This window comes from Cantharellus anzutake (assembly GCF_015039405.1).
Source record: "Cantharellus anzutake strain C23 chromosome Unknown EI90scaffold_27, whole genome shotgun sequence".
Classification (NCBI taxonomy): Eukaryota; Fungi; Basidiomycota; class Agaricomycetes; order Cantharellales; family Hydnaceae; genus Cantharellus; species Cantharellus anzutake.
Window position 1 is genome coordinate 482,351 of NW_024066977.1, and position 27,765 is coordinate 510,115.

The following is a 27,765-nucleotide window of genomic DNA, read 5'->3' on the forward strand; positions in this document are numbered from 1 at the left end:
TCATATCACGTCCATCACTGCGTCAAAACTTGGTCCCTTCATACCATCCGACTCTCCTCAACTGTAGCTTTCGAACGATACCAATTTTGTGGAATTTGGTGTAGAATTGGCTAAGAACGGGAATTCAGTGGCATGGGATCCACAATGTTATATCCATATCAACTCTGCCAAACCTCCACCCTACTCCACCATTGTTCCGGTCCACCTCCGCCTCCAATCTCTGGTACCTTCTCCGGTACCTCTTATCCTCACCCTAAACATTTATTAATATTTCTATCCACCCCATATTACTATGGACCTCCGAGGACCTCTGTCACCCCTGCAAAGGTTTTCCCACTTTCCAATAGCTGTCGCTAATTCCACCCTTCACCTACCCACTCCACAATGCTCATTAAGGTGATTCTCTCATGAGCTCACTGACCTGGCAAGTGGGTAAGTCCCTCTTGGGTTTTCCCTTTGTTTCCAATTTGTCTTGTATTATGTATATAAGTCATGTACTGTAGTTGATGGCACCTCAGTGCAAAATCGATGAAAGACTATCCCCCAGAGTTTGCACCCCTTTCTGAAGTTAAGGACCAGACTCCTAAAGCGTTACTGAACATAGGCACAGCACTCCTCTCCAAGTCGCTGAGGCCACAGTCCTTCTGCCCATTCTCTACCTCCAGCCTCCCTTCCGGGGAAAGGTCCAGGGATACTGCCCCCCCTTGCTGTGTCTCTGACAGACAATACAATTGTCCATGCACAGGGAAACTTGGACTAAATTATCTCCTAAAATTCCGAAAGTTCCTTGACAATATCCCTTGCATTGCTCGCATATTCCTAGCTTGAATTCCTCTGGAATTTCGCTGAGGCTGACCCAAACGTGACCATCCAATGTTCTCATGTAGTCCCATGACACATGTCAAGTCCAGGAGTCAGATAATTCCCTTGGTTTCTCCACAACCACTCTTCCGTTCTGGATGAGATTCTGCGCTGGGTCTATGGGTATTATTCCACAATTAATGACCCCTAGATCATCCTCCACCGTCGACTTTTGACCTTTTTCCAATTGAGTTTTGGTCAAGTGCACGAATTAAATGTAAGAGGATTGTCAGGGCTCGGTCCTCGATCAGGGACAGCCTGACCTCAGTCCTAGGTGTGTGCGGTGTTCCAGGTGGTTGGGCGCTAGACCCTGTCCTCAGCTCCTCAAACTCACTGAAGGGACTAAGTGGGGATTGAGTTGTCATGTATTACAGAGGGTAACTACAACTTGCCTAAGTGGGGATTGAGTTGAGAAGAAGGGTAAGTTTCCCTATTCCCCGCTTGGCTACTATAAAAAGGAAGTGTACTGTACAGTTCATAACGTGACTCCGGGTAGAAGCCGAGCATGTTCCCATGACTCGGAAAAGGTGTCACATGGGTTAAGGCGAGTTGCTCGCCTTAACCCACGTGATTTTTCCCATGGGCTCACATGCAGGCTGAAGCTGTGAGAGGTATGTAGGGATGGGGAGGTCTGGGGAGTGGGGGAAGTCTGGGAAGGTGGTTCTGGGGTGTGGTTGGGTGCCCTGACAGCGGGGTCAGGGGCTGATCCCTGACAAGGATTCCTCTGCGTGATTTCTCCACCAATTCTCAACTGATTCCTTTGGGGATGCATTCATTCGGTTTGTATGAAAACCCTGTCTTTTCTCCTTTATTGTTCACTTTTCTCATTCTTGATCCTTAATAATGTACAAAGGTGAGTGCCCATTTTTGATGTGTATATCGCGAAAAATTCCATGTTTTGGAGTATGCCCATCCTACCCTCCTACAGTGCCCCTGTATTCTTCGTCAAGAAGAAAGATGGGTCCCTGTGCCTGGTCCAGGATTACTGAAAGCTCAATGAAATAATGGTCAAGAACTCATACCCCTTCCCACTCATTTCTGACACCCTTGTGCACCTTCGAAATGCAAAGTATTTCTTGGCGCTAGATCTGCGCTGGGGGTTCAACAACATGCAGATCAAAGATGGTGATGAGTGGAAGGTGGCGTTCATGACCAACCAGGGCCTGTTTGAACCCACAGTGATGTTCTTCAGGCTGTGCAACTCCCCAGCGACCTTCCAGACCATGATGAACAACATCCTCCAGGACTTCATCGACCAAGAGGTTGTTATCTGCTACATGGACGACATCCTGATCTTCATGTCCACCCTAGAGGAACATCGGAAAGTCATGCAGGAAGTGCTGGAAACACTACGAAGGAAGAAGCTCTTCCTCAAACTGGAAAAGTGCAAGTTTGAGCAGCACCGCATCGAGTACCTTGGACTCATCATCTCCGAGGGCAGCATTGCCATGGACCCAGTGAAGGTCCAGAGAGTCCTTGACTGGCCAACACCAACAAAGGTGAAGGAGGTACAATCCTTTCTGGGCTTTTGTCAGAGACCTGGTCAAGATGAAGGAGTGTCTCCATGGTGGAGGGCTTTGGCCTCAGCGACTTGTGCCAGGAGCGCTGTGCCAAGTAACATGTCCATGCTCTAACTTACTAAACTGGCAACCAGAACTGAAGGGGGTAAACACTAGTCGATTTTATTACTGAAGTGTAACCTATGTACAAGTTGAGTATATATAGTTACAGCGAGGGCGGGTCCAAGTGGAGCAGAGCTAACAGGGTTAGACATTAGCCGATTGAATATTACCGATGAGTCAGGTTACAGGGTTAACGGATAGGCAGGCGATAACCCAGAAATGGAAAGGAGGGATAGGCCCGAAGGTGGGCATTGCAGGGCAAGCAAGTGTATTGTCCAGTGGAGGCGGGAGTGCGCTAGCGGACATCGGAGCTGTCCGGAAGCCTTCGGGGCTCCGTACTTAGGGAGGCGTAGGTAATAAATTGAAAGGAGGGGGTGGTGACCATCGAGGGGTACCGAGGGGATTGTGGAATACGGGAGCTCCAAGGTTAGTGAAGAAGGAGCGGAAGTAGACCAGAGGGATCAGAGGGATTGGAAGTTGATGGCCGGGGATGGATATGACAGCTTTGTAAACTTCTACCATCGCTTCATCAAGGACTTCTCTGAGACAGTGCGGCCACTCCACACCCTAACCCGCAAAGCAAAGGCCTGGACATGGGGGGAGAATGAAGAGTGTGCCTTTGGCACCCTCAAGGACACTGTCACCTCCACCCCTGTCCTTGCTTTTCCCGCTGACTCCAGCCACTACAAACTCGAGTGTGACACCTCCAACTTTGCCACTGGCACCATCCTGTCCCAGCTCCAAACCAATGGCAAGTTCCACCCAATCGCCTTCATGTCCAAGAGCTTCACCGAGGTGGAATGCAACTATGAAATGTATGACAAAGAAATGCTCACGATAGTCCGAGCGCTAGAAGAGTGGCGTCATTTCATAGAAGGGGCTGAGGAGAAGGTCAATATCTACACAGACCACCACAACCTAGGCTACTTCTGCACTGTGCAGAGGCTGAATCGCTGCCAAGCACAGTGGTCGATGTTCCTGTCCCACTTCCACTTCACCCTCATCCACATCCAGGGAAGCTCATGGGGAAACCAGATGCCCTTTCTGTCATATCCATGCAATCCCGACCTCCGCTCCGGGCTCCCGGAACTCCGAACCTGATTTCCAGAGTCCTACCCTACCGCTGTCCGTTCCAATATTCACCTTCAGACCCAACACCACACCTCCCCTCACCCCTCATGCCACCTCCACCCTCCCGTCCTTCTCCTACCCTATCTCCGTCTGCTCTGATACTCATCTCAGACTGAACATCACCCCTTCTGCCACCTCCTCCTTGCTGACTTGAATTCCCTCAAGAGACTTTCCCTCTGCTAGATCCGAAATTAGGGACCCCCAGGACAACCAGCAATGGCACAGCGCTCCACCTGAGTCACTGAGGCCAAGGTCCTTCCACGCTAAGTCTCCAATTCCACTCCGGAGTCGTCCGAATCCACCCGTTCTAACACTTTCCCGCCATGTCGACCACCCGAAGGGGAGGGATGACAACGACAGCCTGACCCTCCTACAGCCAGAATGGTTTGAAGCCCGCATGACCAAGGCTGTCACAGTGGAAGGAGAAGAAACAGCTATCCTGGAAAGAATACATGTGGCAAAAGACCGTGATGAGAAGGTGCTGAAAGTGCTGAAGGAGCTAGGAGATGGAACCCTCAGTGGAGCAGAGATGGAGAGTTAGTCCTCTACTGGGGGAAGGTATATGTCCCGAAGGACCTGCAACTCCGCCATGACCTGGTGCCACTACACCATGACACATGGGTGACAGGACACCTGGGGCAATGGAAAACCCTGGAGCTCATCTCCCACGACTACTGGTGGCCCTGGATGGCAGAGTATGTAGGCCATTACGTAGTGGGGTGCGACGCCTGCAACCGAGTCAAGTCATTCCCCTCACAGAAGGTGGGGAAGCTCATGCCAAACAAAGTCCCCACCCGCCACTGGCAGGTAATCTCCGTAGATATGATCGGAGAGCTCCCTGAGTCAAAGGGTTACAATGCCATCCTAGTGGTGGTAGACTGCCTGTCTAAACACATCCACGCAATCCCCACAGTCATGGCAGTAGACTTGGCTGGGATTGCCCGACTCTTCCTTGAACATGTCAGGAAGCATCACAGGCTCCCTGAGGAGATTCTCAGCGACAGAGGGAGCGCCTTGTCTCTCAGTTCTCCAAAGAGCTAGCAGCCCTACTAGCGGTCAAGCTGACCCCCTTGGCACCTTACTACCCACAGACGGACAGACAGATGGAGTGGGTGAACCAGGAGATAGAAGCCTACCTCCAAGTGTTTGTCAATCACCACCAGGATGACTGGGTGGACTGGCTCCCACTAGTGGAGTTCTCCCATAACAACTGCATCCACGCATCAACCCACCACACCCCCTTTGAGCTCGACACAGGCCAACACCCCAGGATGGGGACAGAACCCGCATGTGCATCAGAAGTCAAAGCCGCTGACATGTTCACCTCGAGACTGATGAAAATGCAGGAAGAGGCAAAGGCAGCGCTAGAGCACACGGCAGAGGAGATGGCCCGCTACTATGACCAAAACTGAAAAGTAGCGCCTGAGTACAAAGAAGGCGATCAAGTCTGGCTCAGCACCCAAAACTACACCACAGACTGCCCAACCAAAAAGCTAGACCACAAATGGACCGGCCCCTTCAAAATCCTTAAGGTTGTATCCCCTGCTGCCATCAAACTCCAGCTCACAGCGTGACAAAGTGGAGTCCACCCAGTGGTATCAGTAATGAATGTCCGGCCCTACCGCCCAGATGAGATCACTGAACAACCCACCGACCCCTGCCCAGGCCCCAAAATCGTAGATGGAGGAGAAGAGTACGAAGTCAAGAAGGTCCTCAACTCCCACTGGCATTGCAGAAAGCTCTGGTATCTGGTGAAGTTTACAGGCTGGCCAAACTCCAAGAACGAGTGGCTCCCTCATGACAACCGGGCCAACGTGCACGACTGGATTGAGGAGTTCCACAGAGCACACCCAGGCACCCTGGGCAGAGAGCAAGAGAACCCCCTGGCCACTTTGAGGCGAAGTGGCTTAAGGAGGGGGTGATGTCAGGGCACGCTGCTCTCCCTCCCTTTGCCTCTCTTTCCTTTTCCTTTCCTCCTTTCTTTCTTTCTTTATATGGACGACCTCCTCTCTTACTTGTGTAGCACGGATGCATCCGACACCGAGTACTCCACATGGGTACCATGCTGCTGGATATGCCATGCATCCCCACTTGTACTTCTTTCCTCTAACACTTGGGATTGCCCACGGAGCCACCCACAATAGCCCAGCTCTGTCCGGGGTGACGTGGCACCCCCACATGACCCATCCCTGCCTGTACATAAACCGAGCCGAAGCAGAACCGAAGAAGTAGCCTTCTTCTCATTACTGCTTCAGGCAAGTACCTTAGTCTAGTTTAGTTTAGTTTAGCCTTTCATTCTAATAATGATCATTACTGCTTCAGCCTAAGAAGCCAGATAGGGATGCAAGCCCGAGTGAGGGCCACCCACCATACATTCCCGTTACTCTGCTGCCACCCGGGCCGCTACCCCCACCTCTCCTGCACCGTCCCTGACAACATACTCGTTTGCTCCCCAGTGTCAAGGCATACCCCACCTGACCCTGCACTGCATCCCATGCCACCCTGCCCTACTCCGCTCCCCCCACTATCACTCCCCATTCCTCCTCCTTTCCTTTTTCTTCTTTCTCTATTTCTGTTCCATGGTCAACTTCCCTTTTCTCTATGTATCACTACACACCTAATGCCACTCCCCCAATTGCTGCACCTGCCATACACATTTCTGCTCACAGTGGCACACCTCTGGGATCTCCCACAGAGACACACAGAGAGGTGCAGTGTCAGGGACAGCTCCAAAAGCGGTGAGGTCCCTGCGTGCGGGACTCGGTGGGACGAATAGCGGCTGTGCGTAGCAGCGATCCCGTCGCGGGGTGAGCGTCCCTGACCACTTAGTCTGAAGTGGGAAGTTGAGAAGAAGGCTGCTTCTTCTGTTCCCACCCCAGGCACTATTATATACATGCAGCTAGGGTCACATGGAGGAAGCCACATCATCTCCACACACAGCCGCACCTCCCTGGGTGTCTCCGTGGGAGATCCCGGAGGTGGCCGCTCAGTAGGTGGGAGTGTGCACGGCGCATGCGGTGATCAGGGGGGGGCGGGGTTAGGTATGTAGTGGTACATAGAGAAAGGGAAATCGACCATAGGATAGAAATAGAAATAGAGATAGAGAGAAAGGGGAAAGTGGGGGAGGAGAGAGGGGGAGTGATAGTGGGGTAGTGCAGTACGGTGCGGGGTGCGGCGCGGGGTCAGGCAGGCGTGCCCTGACACCAGACTTACTCCATGATATCCAAATGATGTAAACCAGGTGACTGGACAAATGACATAAAATGGACAAGCCTGGTATCAAACCCAGGACCTCTAGCGTGCATCCATACACTACTCACCCATTATGCCGGGGGGGTTACTCCATCCCATATTCCAACAGGAAGAAGTCATTGTTGGAATATGAGTCACATGATTAGATTGAACCGGAATATCCGAGAATATTCTAGGGGTTACTAGGTGCCTGCATAAGCGCTGGGCATAGAAGAGCCTGGAATGTTATTCAGGAGTATAAATATGGGTGCTTTAGCACCGTATGTTCTTTAGTTAGTTACAGTTATATTTCTTTCTATATTACATCTTGGTTGCGAGTGAACCGCTGAAGCGGGTTGCCATATTTGGAACGCCGCGTTTACAACAGTCATACCAGTGTATCCAAGTACCAACAAAGTCCGGAGCATGGTGGCAAGACAGTAAAGACATTTATGAGAGTAAATATTCTATTTTTTTTTTCTTGGACATCCCCATTCTCTCTGTTGACTGAAACTAGTCTACTTCATTATATATGCATACAAGATGTGCAAGCATTAGCAATACATTTTTCTCTCTGAAATGCATCCAGTCGTGATGTGATGGGGTCAGGTCAACACCTGATTTATGAAACGGTTCGGTGGTTCGGTTCGGTTCGAACCTGGTTCACAAAATTCCAACATCATAGAGGACCCGAACCGAACCATCTCTGAACCAAGGCCGAACCGAACCGCGGTTCTGGTTCATCCTGGTTCGGTTCATGGTTCATTCACGGTTCGAACCGGTTCACCGTGAACTTCGGTACCCCTATTTACCAAGGTATGTAGAACCAACTATACTTCCTAGCGTTGGCATTCATTGTGTTGAAAACTGGCATTGACATTTGGCCAACGCGGACTGAAACATAGAAAACTAAATCAAGCAATATCGTACACTCAACAACCGCGAATCGTCAGAATTCAAGAATGTTACGGAGAAATACACTGTTCAACGGAAGCGTTCAGGATGGGGAGCGAGACGTGGTGTTCATTTCTGAGTGTTGACTAAAGCTAAAGGCAAAGCATTCTGGATCACACTCGAAGTTTAGCGAATCCGACGCGGGAGTGGTCAAAGTCAAAGGCTGGAAAAAACAAGATCTGCTTGACTCATATTGCCAAGAGGGGAATAAAGGAACGCTCACCTGTATAAACGTTCCTCATAAAAACATCGCCAAGGATCCAGACGTCGCCGCCAGGGTGGCCGACAATGCCACCAATGCAGACGCTTGACTCGTTGAACACTACGTTGCCGACGTTGAAGTATTTGGAGGCAATGGGATACGAAGTTCCGTTGAACGTGAAGGAGACTTGAGGATCAGGGCTGCAGGGGTCTATGGAAAATGGTCAAGTTTTCGCAGACAAGGTAGAGGGACGATTGGGAACGCACAAGAGTAGTAGACAGTCTCATCTATGATGTCAAAGATATGACTGCCAGGAATACCCCGATAGAACTGCGCAACTGTATGGGGATCACCGACAATAAGAGTGGTACCTGAATCAATAAAGGATGATAGACCGCCGACCACCTTCGTTCCCCCAACATTGATACCATCGAGATTAATCCGCCAAAATTTCTGTTGGGTCACAGAGTTCCACTGAAGAGGACCACTGAAGAGCGACTCGTCGGTTCCACCAAGGCGGAGCTCTGAGCCAGACTCTGAAAGGTACAATGCGAAGACACCTTGGGAGACGGTTCCCTGCTGTATGAGGGTGTTGAAGAAAGGCGTAGCATTAAAGGCAGAAGCCGCTGGCCAGGCGAGGCCCAGCAAGCCATCTGTCGGTCTAACCTTGAACTGCCTGTTGAGCCAAGTAATGAATGAAAAAGAACCACAGTCAACATAATTGGAGACAAACGGGCTGTAGCTGGTGGCGGATCCGAAGGTTTGATGCTCAGCAGTGAGGCCGGCCACGGTGACAGTGTCATTGTATAGCTGTCCGCTGGCGAAAGAACCGTCGAAATAAGGATCGTTGAAGGGTTTTCCCACACTGGAGGAAGTAGAGCTCAATCTAAATAAAGATATGATAAATGCAATGCAGCATCGCGGATTCTGAAAGGGCGAGCAAACCTAGGGTTGTAACGCGTATGTGCTCCGCAATTCTGGCAAGATACATCAGGGATAAAGAGGTCACTGCTTCCGCTATGTCAAATTGAAGTAGGAGAGAGGGCATGTGGTTCACTCCCAATTTCCTCTAAAACATCCGGAGGCAACTCACGTATCGAAATCGACGGTAAACGTAACAGGAGGGGTTCCGACTGAGATGTTTCCGTACCAAAATAGCTCCCTATAGTCTGTTAAGCTATCGTTGCCGATACCTCTTTTCGAGGTGTGGGTCACTCTGTTCCTGGTGGGAGGACGGACTGATCCAGTACTCCTCTCGTAATTCTTCGAGGTGGTCTCGTATTTGCTGGGGAGAAGGAAAGATATTCACTGAAAATCCACGGAAGCTATTAAAGTTGCATTCTTACGCGACGACATAGGCGAGGTGGGCCCGGATAGCCATCATGTCGACGACGCCATCCTTGGCGAAGGTGGAACCCCTCTTGCTAATTGGAATAGAAATGCCTTTTTCATTAGCGTGGATGGGACTGGCAAAGACCAGGAAAGGTAGAGACACAACGATGAGAGGTATGGTGAACTTCATTTCGGCTGAAAGAGGGAGCGCCGCGACAAGTAGATGCGGGGGGTGGGCACCAGTAGTGAGAGCCCCATTCTTATTCCCTGCGGGAAAGAGCAGGTCCCTGATTTATCTCTAGCATCGCATTCGGTGCTATCTCATGGCGATGTATAATAAAATGACCCATTCAATCCACGTCGGTATCTATGAATGAAGAATAATGAGCGATTTGGAAACGTAAAAGGAAACGACGAAAATAAGAATCGTCAGTAAACTTGCCTTCTCATTAACCAGATGGTCATGGGCGCTTGGTAACAGCTCCGTCTCAGCTTCAGAAAGAACTTCCCAAGATTACTAGCTTGCTTTCGTTATGGGTGGGACACAGTGTTGGAGGGGGTTGTCATCTCTCCAACGGACATCTCTTTGGTTTGTTCTCTGTCTATGCCCTGATTTGTGGTTCATCAGACTGAGGTTTCAGTCGACTCGGCGTTGAGTCCATACGGCGCCGCTTGGCGCATCGAGTCAGCACAAGACTGGCGAATCGAAGGCGTACTAGCTGGCTTGCCTGATCATCGCTGCGATGGCCTATATACCGTGTCACGCTTCTAGTCAACAAGGCTTTCCATAGACTTTGGAATAATGAGCCAAAACATTGCATGTAAAAACACTCAAATTTACCGCATGGACACCGACCGCTCGACATCGCGCTTCATCTTAGTGGCAGTGGTGTGTAAGGAGCGCGTCCGGACACCCCCGAGACTCAGGCAATCTCACGGTTACTCATTCTTGAGGGAACACGGTAGCCTCCAGATGCTTCCTCATGCTGAACGGACGACAAATACTGTGAGTTCAAGCGAGTAAGCAACGCATTTAGGGGAAGTCCCATGGTTGCAATTATTGGGCTTGCCATCAAATGCTCCATTTTTGGTAGAGAGGAACTCCTCCGCTGAATCCACAATGGCCGATCTTTCTCTTTCTTTGCAAACAGCTGCATTGGTACCGGTCTAGTACAGGAAACCCCACAGGTATTGGGTCACGCATGATCATCACTCCTACCAGCTGACGTACATTTCCACATGCCCGGCGCGTAAGCCTAGAACGCTCACATGAGCAGCTCCAACCCCCATGCAATCGTATGGTACCACGTTACGCTTTTAATTTGCTGCCAAGCAAATTAAAAATGTCTAGAAACCCGCAGCAAGAAGTGCAAGGACCCTTGGTCTTCTGAGTGCGAGATTCCCCAGGTTATGATGGAAGGAGTTGGACAGAAGCCATCGATGCGTTTCTTCTTCTAGGACGCGTCGGCCGCAAGGTGCAAAAGCTCTGATCTGCCATGTATGTATGTGTGGCTGCGCACTCTTAGACTCGTCCTTCAAGTTCTAACACTGCAAAACAACCCTAAAAAGAACGGCTGTGCAACGAGCGCGCGAGCCTGGGGCAATTTAACATGCCAACCGAATTAAGCAAGTGACCAGCCACTCTTTCCAACGGAATTCCCAATACGCGTGAATTGAGGAGATATGCATATGTAGATGTGATTGTTAGGATGATTAACCATGTAGCAGTTATGGTCTAGTTCTGGGATATACGTGATACTTACGTCTGTATGCGTGTACTGCCTCTATTAGACTGGCGTGATTCAGATGTTGTAGTGAGTTATGTAAGTATGGCCAGTATGTGATCATGGTGGATTTGGGCACCGCGCCCATCATAGAACAAGAAGCATGGAAATCGGGCTGTGCAGGCAAACGCTCGGACATAGAACCACTTGTGTGCGCTGTAGCTTTTAATGTGATACGTAATCATTTTGCTGAGCGCCAATTCGGGGCCAGAGGTATTTGTAGCTGAATGACTAGCGTTATCGATGTGCCAGTGTGGCGCTTTCAATTCAATGGACCAGCACCCACACGATTGAGATGGCGCTTGATACTTAAGCTAGCTGGGCTAATGGCTAAGTCATGTAAGGACGATCAATCGTCCTTTGTGCGAACCACACTGGTCTCCATTGAACCCGGGCAAACTTGCCATGACTGCAAGCGAACGATGGATTGAGTGGGGGGTGGGATCCGGCTATTCCCGAAGGCCGTGGGAGTGGACTCAGCGCAACGATGGGCAGGTACATGATTGTATCACTGTGAGTACAACACATCGTCATTGATGCACCTGGGAAGAACGGAGTTATTTTCACCAGGTCGTTATCCTGGCTGTGATTCAATCACACGTTTTGGCATGTACATATCATGGAGAAGCGGGCATGCACGACTCGAAGACATAAAGACGAATCAACGATATTGCGGAGATCCAAGGAACGATCCGGGAAAATGGGCCCGCACGGACCCGCCTGCCTCTGAAAAATGAAAACAAATAGCCTAGTCAGATTGAGTGGGTCTCGCTCAGATTTTGGGACAGTCCCCTTTGGAAGACCAGCATGATTTGATCGACATACTTCATGATGAAGCAGATGTCCGTACATCATTTCGTGCGAATCGCCCTGCAGAAATGGGGGGCTAACAAGCGATGGGGGTTGGTCAAGCGAGCCTGGAGGGCGGACTGCTAATGATTTATTGATCTAATCACCGGCCGGAACACAATTCAAATAGCATCTTCCCTTTCCACTTTGACACCCAAAGGCGCCGACGTCGTGGTCGGCCATTTAATGATCGATAAATAATCCTTATGTTCTGTCAAAGGATGAAAGGATTCTCGGGCAGTCGTTGATGCGTTTGAGATTGCCGAATCCGCCATTGTGAAAATCGGATTCTCACACTATTACAAAGATCCGTTTCTCCCACTCTACTCTAACTTGCCTTTCTACCACCTTTCCACCTCCTCCAAGCTTGACGCCTGTTCTTCCAAAACTTGTCAGAAAAACATGTCTCAGCCAGTGTACGCATATATTCATCGCCAGGTGTTCCTCCATATCGCTAAGTAACGTCATCGGTGTATCATGGCTGGGTCGTTTGGTCGTCTAGTGGTGACATCGGCCTTATTGGCTTAGCTGTTATGGTATGCTACTTCATCTTACACCATCGGGAGCGCTTTGGTCCGCCAAGGACCGTTGCTGATTATCGTCGATTTGTCGATTTGATCTTTGATAATGGCTACAGGGTCAAAATTTGATCCTTAACATCAATGACAAAGGTTTTACCGTCGTTGCGTATAACCGAACGACTAGTAAGGTCGATGACTTCCTTGCTAAAGAAGCTAAAGGTATGTTTGGTGGTGGACTTCTTGAAGAGAGTTTTTGCTGATGTGTTGCTGCTACGATCGTGTTTCTTGAACGCCGATCGGGTGTTCGATCTTGCCGTCGGCCGTGCGAACTTTCATTGTGATATTCCCTCCTGCCTTATTTACGCCGTTTTTGCGTTGGATGTGACGACAATGACCCCAAAATTGCCCTCGGGGATTTCGGTATGAATGAATAGGAACGAATGTTCAGGGAGCGCGCTCCATCGAGGAGCTCGTCGCCAAATTGAAGAGACCCCGCAAGATTATTCTCCTCGTCAAGGCTGGTGACGCAGTGGATAACTTTATCCAACAGCTTGTCCCTCATCTCGAAAAGGGTGATATCATCATTGATGGTGGTAACTCTCATTACCCAGATACCACTCGTCGCGTGAAGGAACTTGATCCCAAAGGAATTCTATTCGTGGGGTCTGGTGTATCGGGTGGCGAGGAAGGCGCTAGACATGGTCCTTCGCTCATGCCTGGTGGTCATCCTGATGCTTGGCCTCATATCAAGGAGATCTTCCAGAAGACGGCTGCACAGGCGTTTGGTGAGCCGTGCTGCGATTGGGTAGGTGAGGAAGGAGCTGGCCATTATGTCAAGATGGTGCATAACGGTAGGGGAATTGGAATTAAAGTCTTATTGTGCGATCTAACAACCCACCTCCTTTTCGCGTTTAGGTATTGAATATGGTGACATGCAACTGATTGCCGAGGCATACGATATCCTCAAGCGAGGTCTTGGATTGAGCGAAGCAGAAATTGCCGACGTCTTTGAGACATGGAACAAGGGCGTACTCGATTCTTTCCTCATCGAAATCACTTTCAACATCCTCAGGTACAACGACCCAATAGATGGTCGGCCCCTCGTCACCAAGATCCTGGACAAAGCAGGCCAAAAGGGAACGGGTAAATGGACGGCGATCGCTGCTCTTGATGCCGGTACGCCTGTGACGCTCATTGGGGAGGCCGTTTTCGCTCGCTGTCTTTCGGCCATTAAGGAGGAACGTGTAAGGGCTAGTGCGGTCATTGCTGGACCTCAGAGGGAGACGTTCAAGGGTGATAAGAAGCAGTTCATTGATGATCTGGAGCAGGCGTTGTATGCTTCGAAGCTTATTTCATATACGCAAGGGTTCATTCTTATGCGTGAGACTGCTAAGGAGGTGAGTACCGTTTAGCTAAGGTTGGTCATGTTGATCCGGGCTTGCTGAATTGCCTTTCGGGGCCGGGGTTTCTAGCTCAATTGGAATTTGAACTATGCTGGTATTGCTCGTATGTGGCGCGGTGGATGTATCATCAAGGTCAGTTACGATATGACTAGGCTTGGGGGTTTGAGAAGATGATCAAACTTCTCGTCCATTTAGAGTGTTTTCTTGGCCGATATCACCAAGGCTTACGACAAGAATCCCAAGCTGGAGTCTTTGCTCTTCGATGACTTCTTCAACAAGGGTACTTGTCGTCTTCCCATCAGCTTCCGTTAGTCCAGCTTGCTGACGGACACTTTGAATGTCTCTCTCTCAGCTATTCATAAGGCTCAGCCTGGCTGGCGTCGTGTTATTGCTCAGTCTGTTCTTTGGGGCGTCACACTTCCTGCCTTCAGCACGGCTCTCGCATTCCTTGATGGCTATCGCTCCGCGGTCGTCCCAGCTAACTTGATTCAGGCTCAGGTACGATTTCGTTCTCCTTAGCATTCGTCTCGGTGGTCCTTTTAGAGGCTGAATCCTTTTCGTTCGCTGACGTGCCGTTACGTTGTTTCGTCCATTTGTTAGCGTGATTACTTTGGTGCGCATACATTCCGCGTATTGCCTGGTAATGAGAACAAGTTGCTTCCTGCGGGCAAGGATATCCGTGAGTTTTCTGACTGACGGTCTTATTGGTTTTTGATCGGTGCCTTCTTTGCTAGACATTAACTGGACTGGTCGTGGTGGGAACGTCTCTGCTTCTACCTACATTGCGTAGGGCAGAGTGCAGTTAGGAGAACTTGCACGGATACGAATAGACCATCGCACCGTCTTTTTTTGCTTCCATACGCTTGTCTATGTCCCAGCGCCTCTTCCCGCGCCTTTCTCCCCTCTCACACATCACTGCATCCCCTCCGTCTTTCCTTCTTCGTATTTTTGCTGCCACAATTATTGAAACGGAACTTTTTCTTCCCAATTTTGTCTTGGGGAGAAGGAGAGAATCATGTTTTTGAATCCCTAACTCAACTGTTCTTGTTAGTTTTTCCTTGTTCATTTGTAAACTACAATCAGTGTGAAGGTCAAAAAATCGAAGAGTGAAAAATGGTTAGAATGCGATCGATACGAGGATATTTTTTGGGCATCGTGGGATTCAGTAGTGAGGTGGCTTCGAGAGACCCGAGAAGAGAGATTACAATATGGATTTGTTTATGTAGTGAAATTCGGGAAAGCGCGCGTCATGTAGTCGGGAATGAATTGAGCCGGGGGGTTGCCGGTACGAGCATAAATTACTGATCTTCGACGTTCCGAATCCTAAGGTTTCAATTAGGCGGTTTTGGTCTTGGGGTGCTGGCGGCGAGGGGTCCTCACGGTTCTTTGACTTACGAGCTTTAATCGTAGCTAGGGTTCAATTTCTACGCGCACGTCTATCTCGTATACGCCCGCTGGTATGGAGGCTAACACCGTTTCTGGTCAACGACAAGACCTTGAACGCGATGATCCTGAACTTGAGGGTAGAACTCACGCAAAGGCACATGCTGTGGTTGGTCCGGAGAGTGAGGGGCGCCCTTCCCCTTCAAATGAGGTGATTGTTGGGGAGGCCGCTCTTATGGATGGCGACGCAAATGGTGGGGAGGGAGAATCGGAACGCTCCCATCGAGGACACCAAGATTCTCCCAAGGATACTCGGAGTCGGAGACTTTCTACGTCATCACCTTCATCACATCCTCAACCTAGTTCCAACCCTACCACTCCACCAATTTCACCAGTTAAAACGGAAGAAAAGCACGTCAGGATTTCTGCTGAAGACGAAGAGGATAAAGAACTAGAGGAAAGGCGGGAAGTGGAGACGAGCCGCCATTCTCTCGAACTTGATTCGTCGCCCCAAAGGACGAAGAGTGCGCGTCGGCATGGATTGCTAGGTCAGACGGCGCTGAATGAGATGGTGTTTGCGAACCCTTCGACGTCTCCCCACAGACATGCGAGGCCCTCAGATGGAGATGGCGAAGGGGAAGAAGAGGATAGGGATGGTGATTATGGTGATTATGTTGTGGTGACCTCGCTGGATGTTGTCTCGGAGAAGGAAATGAGACGAACGGCGATGGCGAAGAGGAAGATCGAGTTTGGAACGGATCCGAATGCTGGTGGTCGGACGATGGGAGATCAGAGTGAAGTGTAAGTTTTTTTTTTTCCATCTTGTGAATATGGGGTGTTGAGTTTGCAATACGGATAGACAACATGAAGAGATTAGACCTCCTAAATCGTCGTATTATATTGGACCTCCGGGTGTCGACTCTGCTTATGGGACTCCACCTATTGGTCAAATTGGTATACATTATCCTCGGGAAATATTCAGGATCGAGCGCGATTATACAGCTGGAGAACTTCCTCAGTACGTTTGTTCACCTGGTCTGTTTCGACGACCGGCCCCATACTTTCTCGGTTGGCTGATCAAGGTACTGTTTGGATGTTTAGATTTCTTCCCACGTATCCCCTGGAACTCGAAGGGAGGGTATGCTATCTGCTCATCTCTGTGCTCACATGCAAGCTGACACTATCGCGCAGATCACACCCACACAATTCCAGGAGACCATCAACGACATAAATGAAATCCTTATATCGGCATATAGTACACAAGCTGCATTTTGGGAGAATTTGCTAGCTGTGGCCACTTTGTACACAAGCATGCTTTTCATCAAAACGCATTACAACAAGGTTGGTTTAGTTGTTTTTTTTTTTTTGAATAGCTCCCATCATTGCTTAATCGGTTATTAGGAAATGCGACGGTTGAAGATGCTCATCGATGAAAAAAATGCAATCATGTACCATCCTCAGGGTCTACATATCGTATGGCCTCGAAAGTCAGCTTTCCTTTTCGTGAGTGTTGTTCCCATCTTGATGGTCCTGCAATATTAATCAAAGTCCCCAATTGTCACAGTTGGAGATTGAATATTATGTGCGTTGTCCTCACTTTTCTATCGTCGCGTCTTGCAAACTGATTGTACTTGATAGTGATATTAATTATGGATAATTTTGTATTCGATGCATTCAGTTTATCATATAAACCTTGACTCCCTCAATGTGCACTTCGAATTCTAACAATATCGGAATTTGACTTGATCATTGCCATCTTGAGGCATGTATGTCGGAGCATGCCGCTTTTTCGAGCACTCCTTTCTACTCACACGCTACCCTCAAACAGCAAGACAGCAAGTGATGGCGATGCACAGCACTCTAGACGACGCGGTTAGAGGTGACTCCAATATTGACTTGTCGGGTCTTGTTCTGATCGAGCCTAGGCGCCAGTTCTGCTGTTGATCTTGAGATGGAAGAAATAGATCGCAGTCCGTCTCCCAGCACTCTATCTAATCAAATCTTGGGGCGCTTGAGTGATATACGGACTGCATTGCTATCTGTTGAATTGACCAATGACTTGGGGTATAAACCTGGACTTCTGAATCTCCTCGGCCAAATTGATCAACGGGTACAAATATTCCATTTCCGGCTACTCAGCGACCCCAATGCTCGTCTCCTGAGGGAGGCGAATCAGAAACTACCGGAAATGGACAGGTTGGAACACCAAATGCCTTTAATCTCCACTGTCTAGCTGACGCAGGTTCCAGTCTGACAAAAGCGCTTATGGCTGCGTTTAAGGGGGGATCGAGAGCGGACGTGCTCAATGGAATCAGTGTCTTTGAGAACTCGGCAAGTGACTGGATAGGCAGCGGTGCAGTTGAGTAGCACCTTTGTGCCGCAGCCTCATGCTGAGGTCCATTTTCAGGAAGAAGAGCAATCACCCGAGCAGAAGCCATCAGTTTTTGACGTAAGCATGCGACGACAGCTTTGCCTGAGCCTCCCTCAAATAAGTCATCCGTCAGACCCTTGCTGTGGACGTTCCGATGGATAAACCCCTATGCCGGCTTGAGACCGCCTTTCTAGGCAATGGCGGAATCCGCAAGAAATTCTACAAAGTCGAGGATTTTGTCGAATGGCTGTACGACGAGCAAGGCCTTGGACAGGACTGGAGTGTCCGAAGCGCCCATCTCTTCCGTGAAACTGACCCCATACATCACGAGTACGCCATTTTTGGACTCCAGGAATCGTCTTTCTCTAGTTGGCTTCGCGTGGAGCGAGCAGCTCGATTCAAGGATCGCCGTCATCGGCTCCAAGCCGACATGTTTGATCCTCTTTTCAAAGGGACGCCGTTGCGGCAGCAGCTTTGGCTTGGAGCCTCCAAAGAAGATATTATATCACCCAATGGAAGGGAGATTCTAGTCCTCTCCATACATGATCCGGATACTGCGCGTTTATCGCTTCAGGAATTAACACACCAAATATCGGAATCTTCTGCTATAAGTGATATATATCTGCTTTTTACAGAGAACTGCAGGTGGTTTGCCCGACGTAACATTCTTAGCCTTGGAGAACGGATGCGTATGATGAATCACTTGATTTCGCTGTCCTGGAAAGGCAAAGAAGCTGATCCTGGCGGGCTGGCATCCCTGCTTGGGAAGGACCCAAATGGAGGATGGCAACTCGGAGGTACGAAAGGCGCCTATCTGCAGGCGGACTCGCTAGTAGAAGCCGCCCGTGTGGCACTTTCTCAGGGCCGTCCTAGGGAGGCGATCCCTTTCGCGGAGGAAGCTCTAAGCCTTCTGGAACCCCTGGACGACCCGAAGCGGGCTGTTCGTTTACTCATCGCTCGTTCTTCTGCTCATCGTCATCTCGCGAGTGCTCTAGAGGAGACTGGAGAGTTACCCATGGCACTCCATCACATGCGAGAAGCATGCGAGCTTTCAACAACAACGTTTGCTGATCATTTCCAACTCTACGTCTACAATACGAATTCTCTCGTTGGGATACTCAATATGTTAGGCGATACTGCTGAGGCCTTGAACAGACGGCGACATATCGTTAGTCTTGTTCGTGGCCTACATAACAACCAACCCGAGAGGTGGGTTTCCGAGGCCCTTAGCGAGTACCTCAAAAATTGGGCAGTGGAAATATGTGGCTTGCCTGCCAATGATCCTGCACGAGACTTGGATCATGCCATTGATTGTGTGCAAGAGTCAATCACTATTCGAACTGGTCTCTATGAACTATCCCCGGACTTGTACAAGGATGATTTATCTCACACATTCGCCGTACTTGCCAATGTTTTGGATGATCGTGGTGATTTTTTGGAGGCACTTGCAGCTCAAAGAAAGGCCGTCGACATATTGAAGGCAGGGGACGATGAGATAGGCGATCATAAACATCAACTCGCCGAACGGCTTGACAACTTAGCATGTTATGCCGAGAAGCTAGGAGACTTGCATGCGGCACAAGCAGCAGCCTACGAAGCGAATGATATTTGGAAAGCACTCGATCCAAACAGTAAAGAGATTTTATCCCTGCAACGGCCGCGCACTCTCATCCGACTTAGTCATTACTTAGAGCGGGAGGGGAAGCTGACCGATGCATTAGACTATCTGGAGGAGGGACTGCGTTTATTCCGCTCGGCATTTGACGAGGATCCCGAAGGCGGGAGTAAACGATCGAACCTGGCAGGCGCATTAATGCAGTATGCTCATCTTTTGGAAGGACTTGGCCGCCATTACGAGGCCCTCGATGCGTCTAAACAAACGGTAGACCTTCACAGGCTTGCCTTCGGCCTCGATCCTACCTCCACTCGCCCCGAAATGGCTCGCCACATGTACAACCATGCTGGTTACGCAGCCTCTGTGGAGGATTGGGATGAAGCCTGCGAGGCCTCTATGCACGCCGCTCGACTGTATCAACAACTCACGGGACTTGATCGAGATCAATATCTGCAGGATTACGCTGATGCACTAAATAATTGGGGATATAACTTGAAGGATGCAAGCAAGCCGAAAGAAGCACTTGCACCTTGGCAGGAGGCCATTCATTGTTTCCGAGATCTTATGGCATCAGGGGCAGACTGCCGCGACGAACTAGTGGATTTGTTGCGTGAGGTGGCCACGATTATCACTGTCCAAGGGGATGTAGCTCAGACGTATGGGTTGAGCGCAGAAGAACTTGGAATGGAAGCTGATGAGCTTGAAGCTCAGTGATACGCAGTAATACGGCTATGTGTAAGAACTGAGTGCAGGAGGGGTTTAGGGCCCGATGCCCAAAGGTTGTCGCTGTGGATTGTACTATGACTCCACGTATAATGTGGTCTGTATTTCGTTCTGTTGCTGCCCACTCACAGTATCATCCATTCAGTATCATGTACTCCAATTTTTTTTGAATGGATACCTCTCCAACTTTCCGCACCAATCGACGAGATCGGACAGACCTCGACCATACAGCATACGAGAATCAGGCAATCGAAGTCAAGCCAAGGAGATCACCGTCCTCTTTTATGATAATGAACCCAGAAGTACCACGGAGGAGAGAGGTGAACAAGCAACAACCAAGCCAAGCATGGAAATAGCTGCTCCTTTTACGAAATTTCGGATGAAAGTATCCATTCAAGCCTGTCAGGTCATCATTGGAGGTGGGGGGATTATCACCTGCTGACCGCACCCTCATCAGCCACCATATCTTCGTTGCGACGGGAAAACGGGCACCGTGTAGGACTGGGTCCTTGCAACTCGTTGTCACCGGCTCGTTTCTTGCTGGTGACGGACAGGACGGTGTTGTCATCCTCTAGCAAACGAGTGGACTCACAATGTGCAAAGCGGACCAATGGATTTGGAAACTACGAACTTCGCTCGTGCGTTGCTTCGAGCCCGGGTACTGAATGTGATGGTATTACTCTCCGCCCTGGTGCCTAAGTGTCATGAACGATACTCACAAATGCAAAGTGGCAGTCCCGACGACCGTGACGCCACCCCTGAAGAGAAGCTCGAGTGGATCGTGCGGAATATCGTTTTCAGTATGAAAATATTGGGATTCTTTCTGTACAGTTGCTGATGGTATGGCGCATCGGAAATGATTCTCTGGATCCTACTTAGGATGGGAATGGATGGACGGAGTGCTGTGATCGTGATTGGAAGTGCTTGTGGTGTGATCGCTTCCTGACGGCTCCAGAGAAGGGAGCTCATGTGGGATTCTCCATCGGCTTAGTGCGTGCTTTACTGACATCCAATGTCTGGGCGACCCTCGCGAAACATCGGGTGCTGGACCCTGATGTAAGGAGCGCTTGCTCAGATATACCCAGCCGTATTCATTCTAACCACTTCGTCTAGTTAAGTACACCTGGTCAGACTCGTGCGCTAGGATGTGAACAGTCACATCCATCGGTCTGGTGGCCTAATCCACTTGCATTTTTGAGACGGATCAACCCCAAAATTTGCTCCTTGAACGCTGTTAAAGGACATCAATTGAGGAGGGGACGATAGCGAAATGAGGATCACTCCCTGTTCTCCGCTGGCAACGGGCAAGTGGAAATGAGCGATAAATCGACGCGACGAACATCAGCACGTGCGACTTGAGTTAAGTTTGATGGGTTGTGGCCCACAGTGTGAGTGGTTGACGAGAAGGGTTGAGAGTGTGTCATGCGACTCACAAGGAGAGTCGGAAACAATGTGCTCGAACAACATGCACAACGACATAGAGACCCAATGCTCGATTAATTGAGACGTCGAAGACCTAGAGCGGGACCATTTTTTAGTGTTTGAGGGAAGAGGATCGGGACAGAACTGATCAAGCTGTTGGATATGATCATCGATCGGGGGAAGCCGACCACACACAGCCAACAAAAGGGAGGGTCATAGCAGTGTGCATGTAGGATATGATGAATTCAAAGTAATCCTGTAGGGTATTCCTGACCCTCCATGATCAGTGCGAGTCCCACACGGCGCGTAGGTGGTAGGGTTAGATTGGGAAGTACCCCGTCTCACTCCACGTGATGGTGCTGTTGATTCCTTATGACTTTGCTAGCAGCCGGCTCTAATGCGAAAGGGCAACTGGCAAGCGGAGACGCGTTCGATAGACCGAGATTCTCCCCATGCGTGTTCGAGGGGACCCACTTTCCTGGTCCTGCTGAAGTACTTCAGGTTGCAGGTGGCGCTAATCACACTTTGGTTCTTTGTCGCCGGAGCAGTGACCCACCGACGAAGACAACTCTCTGGGGCTGCGGGGATGGTTCGAAAGGGCAATTGATTTCCATACGCTCTAGCCACACCTTCAGGCCACTGGACCTCACGAAATTAGGGGCTAAGGGATACATTGCGACAGCTGTTGCTGCTTGCTGGGAAGCCTCATTCATTGTGTTCACGCCGAAACAAGAAGGTTCCCGCCAAAAAAGTTCAGATCTAATTTTCTCTTTTGGTTCAAATGATTTCGGCGATCGAGGTGTCCCTAAACCAGCTCAGGCTGTTCCTAGTTCAGTTCCGTTGGAACCCGCTATTAAAGGAACTGGTCTCAAAGTTACATTCCCCATTGTCTATCGTATTCTGATGATCTCCTCTGGGCCTCATCATGTTTTAGTTGTGGTGCTCGTGACGACGGTTGACGGCTTAGAACAAGAAGTAGTTTTGGGGTGGGGTGCAAGCCGGCATGGTCAACTTGAGCTCGAGCTCATGTCCGATAAAGCGCGCGATATCCTCCAGAAATCGAATAAGGCCCAGCCATTCGCTCAAACCCCTCGGAGTATACTTTTACTACCCCATCAGAGGCGTGTCGTGAGCATGTCCGCGGGTCAGCAACACTCCATAGTTGTCGACAACGAGGGCAACGTTTATGCTGGAGGATCAAATCGGAAATTTCAATTGGCATCGATCCATTCCATCCCGGACATTACGTCGCTAGAATGTACCTGGAATGGGACCTACTTTGTTTCGCGGGGCAATTCGTCGTGGAGGGTTTACTCTACAGGAAGTGGCGTGAAGGGTCAGCTAGGACATCGCCAGTCTCAGCCGACTACAAGCGCATCCATCATGCCTTCTGTGCCCTACACATCTTCTGTTCCCCAAGAAGTTGCATTCCTTTTTCAACATACCAGCACGAAGCTTATCGGCCTCGCTTGTGGAAGTGAGCATGTGCTCGCATTGATCGAGGATGAATCAGATCATTCGAACAGTGTTTTTGGTTGGGGTTGGAATGAGCATGGGAATTTGGGATTGGGCTCAACCGAAGATGTATGGGAACCGGTTAGAGTTTGGCCACCATCCGACGATGGGGGTGCTACACAAGGATCGGTCAGAAAAATATGGGCAGGCTGCGGGACCAGCTGGATTTGGGTGGTTGAGTAGACAGAATTTTATACATTGTACTTGCACAAATTAAACAAACGGGGCTTTTGCGTTGTCCGACCGCAATGGCCCGATGAGGGAAATTCATTTTCTACCCCACCATCCACCCAATATACCGCCGATACTATACGAAGCGCTGTCAACGATCTTGACTACTGGCGGCTCCTCTTCTATCTTTGTAGGCAAACGCTTCTCCTTGACCTCCGTTGATGTGGGTTTCTTTACCACTTCATGGGCGACGGCTCTCGTCAGTGGTGCCTTCTGTGCACGGGCTTGCAACCGGTCAAATGGTAACTCAATGTAGTTGAAAGCGACGTCGAAGAACAAAGGCTTCTTGTGAGGGACTTGGTCGATGCCTGGCAAACCAACACGACCGCCATCGAACGAGAACCATTCGCTTTTTGTGCCCTTTTCGTCATCAAAAAGTGTCGACTTCAGAGACGCAATATCACTCAACGTGATCGGATAAAAGTTGTCCTCAGGAGGTTTGTCAGAGGATGCAAGATGGGATCTCATCTCACGCAGGTATATATGTGCCTTGGCTGTCAAAGCCAGTGTCTCAGCGTATTTTTTAACGGAGGAGTGGGCTCGTGACAGATAGAGTAGACTATAGGGGCCGCATCAATGGGACGAGAATGGCAAATGAGTGTTAGCTACACTTACCGACGTGCTTTGGAGTATGAAAGCTTGGCCTCGATCGCTGGAACAAGGTTTATGCTCTCGTCCACGATGCTCAAGGTCCTCATTCTTTCTAGGGATTGAAGGATTGCATCGTACAATTTGACAAGTCCTGGATTGAGACGTGGATCCTCGGAAGCGGCAGCATTCTGCGTTAGCTTTCCTTTTGCTTCCTTTTGGTGCGATGTAAGTGAATCGACCAAAAGGAGATCCCGTTCAATACGCTGGGATAATAAGCGGTAACCAATAAATGCGTGAATAAAGTTTATGTCGCGGACCCCGCTCTCGCTAGAAATAGGACCAGAACCGAACAGCTGTTGAATGGTATGTGCGATTAGAATGGATGGTTATGTGGTGCCGAGGCGACGTACCTCTCGGGCTTCAACTAGTCGTCGAGAAACTTCTTCGGCATCAGAGAGTGCCAGGAGCAGATCATCGTAAGCGGCAATTTTGCTTTTGGATGACTTAGAAGAGGGGTTCTTGGAGGCTCCTTTTGTTCCGCTAGCAGGGATATATGAGGATAATGAATCCTTTTGAATAGTTTTTTGGCCCTCGCGAAGGATATCCTCGGCTTTCTGAACTTTAAGGAAGGCGTCGACAAGTTCGGGGCTCCGCATCGGGACGGGAACACCTTCCCAGAGGATCTCGCGAAGTAATGATCCTTCGCCCAACGTAGTCTTTTCTTGGCTCAGATGTGCAAATAATTCATTTGACGCCGGAAGAAGCTGGTCTCTGACACGTGGGGCGACCTCATTGACAATGCTGTCGATGTCGTATGCTTTGCTTCGACCAAGTGAATGCGCCCCATAACGAATCTGTGGTGCAATCTCATCCGAGAAAAGGGTGTAGAGTGCTTGGTCATGCGACGTCGCGGCGGAGGTTGTCAGCTTATCGAGCATAAAACGCGCCACGGAGAGGAACTCGACACCCTCCTGGAAGTCATCTTTTCTAAGATGGAAGCGACCCTCAAGTATGAAATGATAGACAAAAATTTCCAGCAAGGACGCTGAGTTGATTCGTTGTGATTGGTAGAGGATGAGGGCGGCATTCCTGAGTTCTGCGGCTGAATGCACAGCGCGACGGAGGCGTCCTGTTGCACGCTGACGAATGGCTTTAGCAGGGTCTCGTTGGGAGGAAAGCTGTTGCGAATATGTCCACGAGCGCTCCGCCTCAAAGAGCAGGAGTTGTAAACTGGTGATCAAGAAGGTGTCAGCATCCCTTTGCGGTGTCGATGATCATGGGCAAGGAACACACTGGGCGTCTGTGAGATTTGCTGTTGGAATTGGCGCAGTCTTCGTGTACTTCTTTCCCTTTCCGTGAGTTAGTTTGAGTTTTTGGCGCAGTTTTGATATCTTCCGTGAACAATGCTCCCTGAGAGATATCGCGCTGAATGGGGACATTTGAGATCACACCCAGTCTGTTACTGACCTATAGCGCCCGTATTCATTCAGCCTCAATCCATAAGAGTTCCTCTCCTCATTTATGAGCGATAGGACTAAAAAATGCGCTCTTTGAGTACGCTACATAGTATAGCAAGAATTATCCCAAACTGACCTCTGAGACTGACCCTTGTCATGGCTTGAACGATCAGGTGACTAAATTCGAGCAACCGATCGAAATTCGGTTCAAGCGCTCATACCGCAGTTCCTGTTAGACGACATAAACACAAGATTAGAAAATTTTCTGGGCAGATATAGTAATGGCTGAAGAGACGCTTGAACCAACCCTTCAGAATATACTGGACCAGGAAACTCTAAAATGGATCTTCTGTGGTACGCGTCGCCTTGAACACGTCTTAGAGGAACAACTGAGCACTGAGAAGTATATTTAATGCCGTATTCGCGATTACAGGTGGGAAGGGGGGCGTAGGTGGGCTCTTTAAGGTCCGTTGATCGGACAAGATTTACCACCTTGACGTGTCTAGGCAAAACCACTACGTCTTGCTCACTGGCGATTCAGCTTGCTGCTGTTAGGGAATCAGTTCTCTTAATTGTAAGCCTTCTCGCTTCCCTTATGGATTTTTGGAGGAATCTGACCCTCTACGATCACGCAGTCGACAGATCCCGCACACAATTTATCAGATGCGTTTGGGCAGAAATTTAATAAGGAAGCCACGAAAGTTAATGGATTCGATAATCTTTATGCTATGGAAATTGATCCAAATGGTTCTATTCAAGAAATGGTAGAGGCAGGTAAGTGCTTCTGTGGAGTTACTTAGGTTCCTTAGGGTCATCACGACTCGGCGTGAGAGGCCCTAAAAGCTGCTGGGTTTTCTTACTATTTTCAGAACTATACTGATGATATCTCTGGTTACTTTTCTGGCTTGTGGTTATCGGGAAGCAGCTGACGAACAGGGGGCCATGGGGGCTATGATGCAAGATCTAGCCTTTGCTATCCCCGGTGTTGACGAGGCAATGGGATTCGCAGAAATAATGAAGTATGTTTCCGTAATTCATACAATTTGGAGACCCCATGTTCTGAATTCGCTTGATGTCTATTCAGACATGTCAAATCTATGCAGTACAGCGTTATCATTTTCGACACCGCTCCTACTGGGCATACACTAAGATTTTTGTCGTTTCCCACTGTGCTTGAAAAAGCCCTCGGAAAAATCAGCCAACTGGGAGGTCGGTTTGGCTCCATGATGCAGCAGGTACGGAAACTTGAACAGGTGATACCACGTCGTTGGTTCTCTTATGATTCCGCTTTGCTGTGTCACAAAACTGGGATGAATTGGGCTTGATTTCCACGCCGGAAACAAACTGAAGATGTCCGCTATGATGGGTGCTCCACAGGGAGGTCAGGAAGACATGTTTGCGAAACTGGAAAGCATGCGAGCCGTTATCACCGAGGTGAACGCGCAGTTCAAGGACCCTGTACGTGGTTAATCATGGAGTAACAATCCTGTGCTCAATTGCCCAACAACTTTTGACAATCAGGAAAAAACAACATTTGTGTGCGTGTGCATTTCAGAATTTCTGTCGTTGTATGAGACGGAACGACTCGTCCAAGAATTGACGGCGTACGAAATTGACACACACAACATCGTCGTGAACCAATTGCTGTTCCCTGCGAAAGGTACGTAATATTAAGTCTCGTCTTCCGAACGCCTGCTGAACGAAAGGTTAGATTCAAATTGCCAACAATGTAATGTTCGGCACAAGATGCAGCAGAAGTATCTGAACGAGGCGCACGAGCTCTACGACGAATTTTTTCACATTATTCAGCTACCGTTGCTGACGGAAGAAGTCCGAGGTCCGGAAAAGCTGAAGAACTTCAGCGAAATGCTGGTCAAGCCGTATGGCCCACCCTCATGAATGAAGGTGTTTTACCCAGAAGTCAGGCTCCGTCACATGCTGGACTCGTTGATTGGGCATTGATCGGGTGTTGCATGTCGGCTTAGGTGTTGGGTTGATGTTTTAGTTTTTTGTGTCTTGATTTCATAACGCCGCAGATGGTGGTGGAGCTTGGCAATGATGGAGGAATATCATGGGGCATCATCAGTCCAGCGTATGTTCCCTGCTCACCAATAATCAACAAATCGCAGAAAAGAAACCGCTTGGAGGGTCGCAGAACTAGGAGCGAAGGCCTAGATTGACGATCAGCGTGTTGACGGTTATGTGTGCCGGGAGGCGTATGACGTCATATTCAATTGGAGGGACGGTTTCTTTAAAGCATGACACCAAAAAAGCAAATGGGCCGTTTTCATCCGTCCCCAGCTGGTTGAGCCTCGACGACACTGACGATAGCACTCGTCCCACTCCCTTCCCGCCACGAAACTCATGGCGGATGACTTCTTCTCGAGTGCGAAAAGGGATCCTCAGGAGCTCACCAACCCCCCGGACGACCTCGATACTTTTCAACAAGCCATCGGCAGGAGATTCAGCGCGCAAGACACCTCCCCTTTCGCCTCAAGGATGTCCCTCCATCCCCCTCCCCCAACCCCCGGTGCTATCCCTCTCAGGACGCCTAGTCTGTCTTTGGG

At 49.6% G+C, this 27,765-nt stretch overlaps 8 protein-coding genes across 8 annotated transcripts; 5 read left to right on the forward strand and 3 right to left on the reverse strand.

Moving 5' to 3' along the window:
• Positions 1-7,912: 7,912 nt before the first annotated feature.
• EI90DRAFT_3145771 (Asp-domain-containing protein) lies at positions 7,913-9,523 on the reverse strand (the record flags this gene model as incomplete). Its single annotated transcript, XM_039065341.1, has 7 exons — positions 7,913-7,962; positions 8,023-8,211; positions 8,268-8,677; positions 8,735-8,887; positions 8,947-9,018; positions 9,095-9,286; positions 9,348-9,523. 7 exons carry the CDS (start codon positions 9,521-9,523, stop codon positions 7,913-7,915), a joined length of 1,242 nt encoding a protein of 413 aa, XP_038915476.1.
• A 2,945-nt stretch (positions 9,524-12,468) lies between these two features.
• EI90DRAFT_3060577 (6-phosphogluconate dehydrogenase) lies at positions 12,469-14,829 on the forward strand. Its single transcript, XM_039060502.1, has 9 exons — positions 12,469-12,502; positions 12,604-12,706; positions 12,922-13,338; positions 13,403-13,884; positions 13,960-14,022; positions 14,086-14,170; positions 14,243-14,388; positions 14,491-14,569; positions 14,625-14,829. Exons 1-9 carry the CDS (start codon positions 12,500-12,502, stop codon positions 14,678-14,680), a joined length of 1,434 nt encoding a protein of 477 aa, XP_038915477.1. The 5' UTR covers positions 12,469-12,499; the 3' UTR covers positions 14,681-14,829.
• Positions 14,830-15,170: 341 nt separating this feature from the next.
• On the forward strand, positions 15,171-16,934 carry EI90DRAFT_1186348 (Golgin subfamily A member 7/ERF4 family-domain-containing protein). Its single transcript, XM_039051556.1, has 6 exons — positions 15,171-15,347; positions 15,418-16,074; positions 16,133-16,291; positions 16,375-16,411; positions 16,465-16,614; positions 16,675-16,934. The coding sequence occupies exons 2-6, from the start codon at positions 15,509-15,511 to the stop codon at positions 16,813-16,815; spliced, it is 1,053 nt and encodes a 350-aa protein (XP_038915478.1). The 5' UTR covers positions 15,171-15,347; positions 15,418-15,508; the 3' UTR covers positions 16,816-16,934.
• A 30-nt stretch (positions 16,935-16,964) lies between these two features.
• Positions 16,965-20,141, forward strand: EI90DRAFT_3060582 (uncharacterized protein). Its single transcript, XM_039060503.1, has 5 exons — positions 16,965-17,152; positions 17,199-17,469; positions 17,523-17,631; positions 17,681-17,722; positions 17,778-20,141. The coding sequence occupies exons 1-5, from the start codon at positions 17,038-17,040 to the stop codon at positions 19,971-19,973; spliced, it is 2,733 nt and encodes a 910-aa protein (XP_038915479.1). The 5' UTR covers positions 16,965-17,037; the 3' UTR covers positions 19,974-20,141.
• On the reverse strand, positions 20,126-21,363 carry EI90DRAFT_1187027 (uncharacterized protein). Its single transcript, XM_039051557.1, has 4 exons — positions 20,702-21,363; positions 20,614-20,643; positions 20,418-20,553; positions 20,126-20,338 (listed from the first exon to the last, which is right to left on the reverse strand). Exons 1-4 carry the CDS (start codon positions 20,949-20,951, stop codon positions 20,224-20,226), a joined length of 531 nt encoding a protein of 176 aa, XP_038915480.1. The 5' UTR covers positions 20,952-21,363; the 3' UTR covers positions 20,126-20,223.
• Positions 21,364-21,579: 216 nt separating this feature from the next.
• EI90DRAFT_3060588 (regulator of chromosome condensation 1/beta-lactamase-inhibitor protein II) lies at positions 21,580-23,249 on the forward strand. The gene has a single exon (XM_039060504.1). The coding sequence runs from the start codon at positions 21,777-21,779 to the stop codon at positions 23,100-23,102; it is 1,326 nt and encodes a 441-aa protein (XP_038915481.1). The 5' UTR covers positions 21,580-21,776; the 3' UTR covers positions 23,103-23,249.
• Positions 23,187-25,356, reverse strand: EI90DRAFT_3145774 (uncharacterized protein; the record flags this gene model as incomplete). Its single annotated transcript, XM_039065342.1, has 6 exons — positions 23,187-23,709; positions 23,766-24,094; positions 24,152-24,971; positions 25,035-25,151; positions 25,209-25,287; positions 25,335-25,356. 6 exons carry the CDS (start codon positions 25,354-25,356, stop codon positions 23,187-23,189), a joined length of 1,890 nt encoding a protein of 629 aa, XP_038915482.1.
• A 123-nt stretch (positions 25,357-25,479) lies between these two features.
• Positions 25,480-27,451, forward strand: EI90DRAFT_3280961 (arsenical pump-driving ATPase; the record flags this gene model as incomplete). Its single annotated transcript, XM_039066793.1, has 8 exons — positions 25,480-25,552; positions 25,705-25,772; positions 25,834-25,972; positions 26,124-26,217; positions 26,283-26,433; positions 26,549-26,656; positions 26,720-26,858; positions 26,910-27,451. 8 exons carry the CDS (start codon positions 25,480-25,482, stop codon positions 27,095-27,097), a joined length of 960 nt encoding a protein of 319 aa, XP_038915483.1. The 3' UTR covers positions 27,098-27,451.
• Between the last annotated feature and the right edge of the window lie 314 nt (positions 27,452-27,765).

Excerpts from the sequence above, each read along its gene's own strand:
- EI90DRAFT_3060588 (XM_039060504.1), top strand. The coding sequence starts at position 21,777 with ATGACTTTGCTAGCAGCCGGCTCTAATGCGAAAGGGCAACTGGCAAGC.
- EI90DRAFT_3060582 (XM_039060503.1), top strand. The coding sequence starts at position 17,038 with ATGTATGTCGGAGCATGCCGCTTTTTCGAGCACTCCTTTCTACTCACA. Across the intron at positions 17,470-17,522 it reads AAACTACCGGAAATGGACAG|TCTGACAAAAGCGCTTATGG; the intron begins GTTGGAACACCA and ends CGCAGGTTCCAG. Across the intron at positions 17,723-17,777 it reads AGAAGCCATCAGTTTTTGAC|ACCCTTGCTGTGGACGTTCC; the intron begins GTAAGCATGCGA and ends GTCATCCGTCAG.
- EI90DRAFT_1187027 (XM_039051557.1), bottom strand. The coding sequence starts at position 20,951 with ATGAGCTCCCTTCTCTGGAGCCGTCAGGAAGCGATCACACCACAAGCA. Across the intron at positions 20,644-20,701 it reads GGGACTGCCACTTTGCATTT|TACCCGGGCTCGAAGCAACG; the intron begins GTGAGTATCGTT and ends CATCACATTCAG. Across the intron at positions 20,554-20,613 it reads CGAAGCAACGCACGAGCGAA|AGGATGACAACACCGTCCTG; the intron begins GTTCGTAGTTTC and ends CTCGTTTGCTAG.
- EI90DRAFT_1186348 (XM_039051556.1), top strand. The coding sequence starts at position 15,509 with ATGGATGGCGACGCAAATGGTGGGGAGGGAGAATCGGAACGCTCCCAT. Across the intron at positions 16,075-16,132 it reads ATGGGAGATCAGAGTGAAGT|ACAACATGAAGAGATTAGAC; the intron begins GTAAGTTTTTTT and ends CAATACGGATAG. Across the intron at positions 16,615-16,674 it reads TCAAAACGCATTACAACAAG|GAAATGCGACGGTTGAAGAT; the intron begins GTTGGTTTAGTT and ends ATCGGTTATTAG.
- EI90DRAFT_3060577 (XM_039060502.1), top strand. Across the intron at positions 13,339-13,402 it reads TGTCAAGATGGTGCATAACG|GTATTGAATATGGTGACATG; the intron begins GTAGGGGAATTG and ends TTTCGCGTTTAG. Across the intron at positions 14,570-14,624 it reads TCCTGCGGGCAAGGATATCC|ACATTAACTGGACTGGTCGT; the intron begins GTGAGTTTTCTG and ends CTTCTTTGCTAG.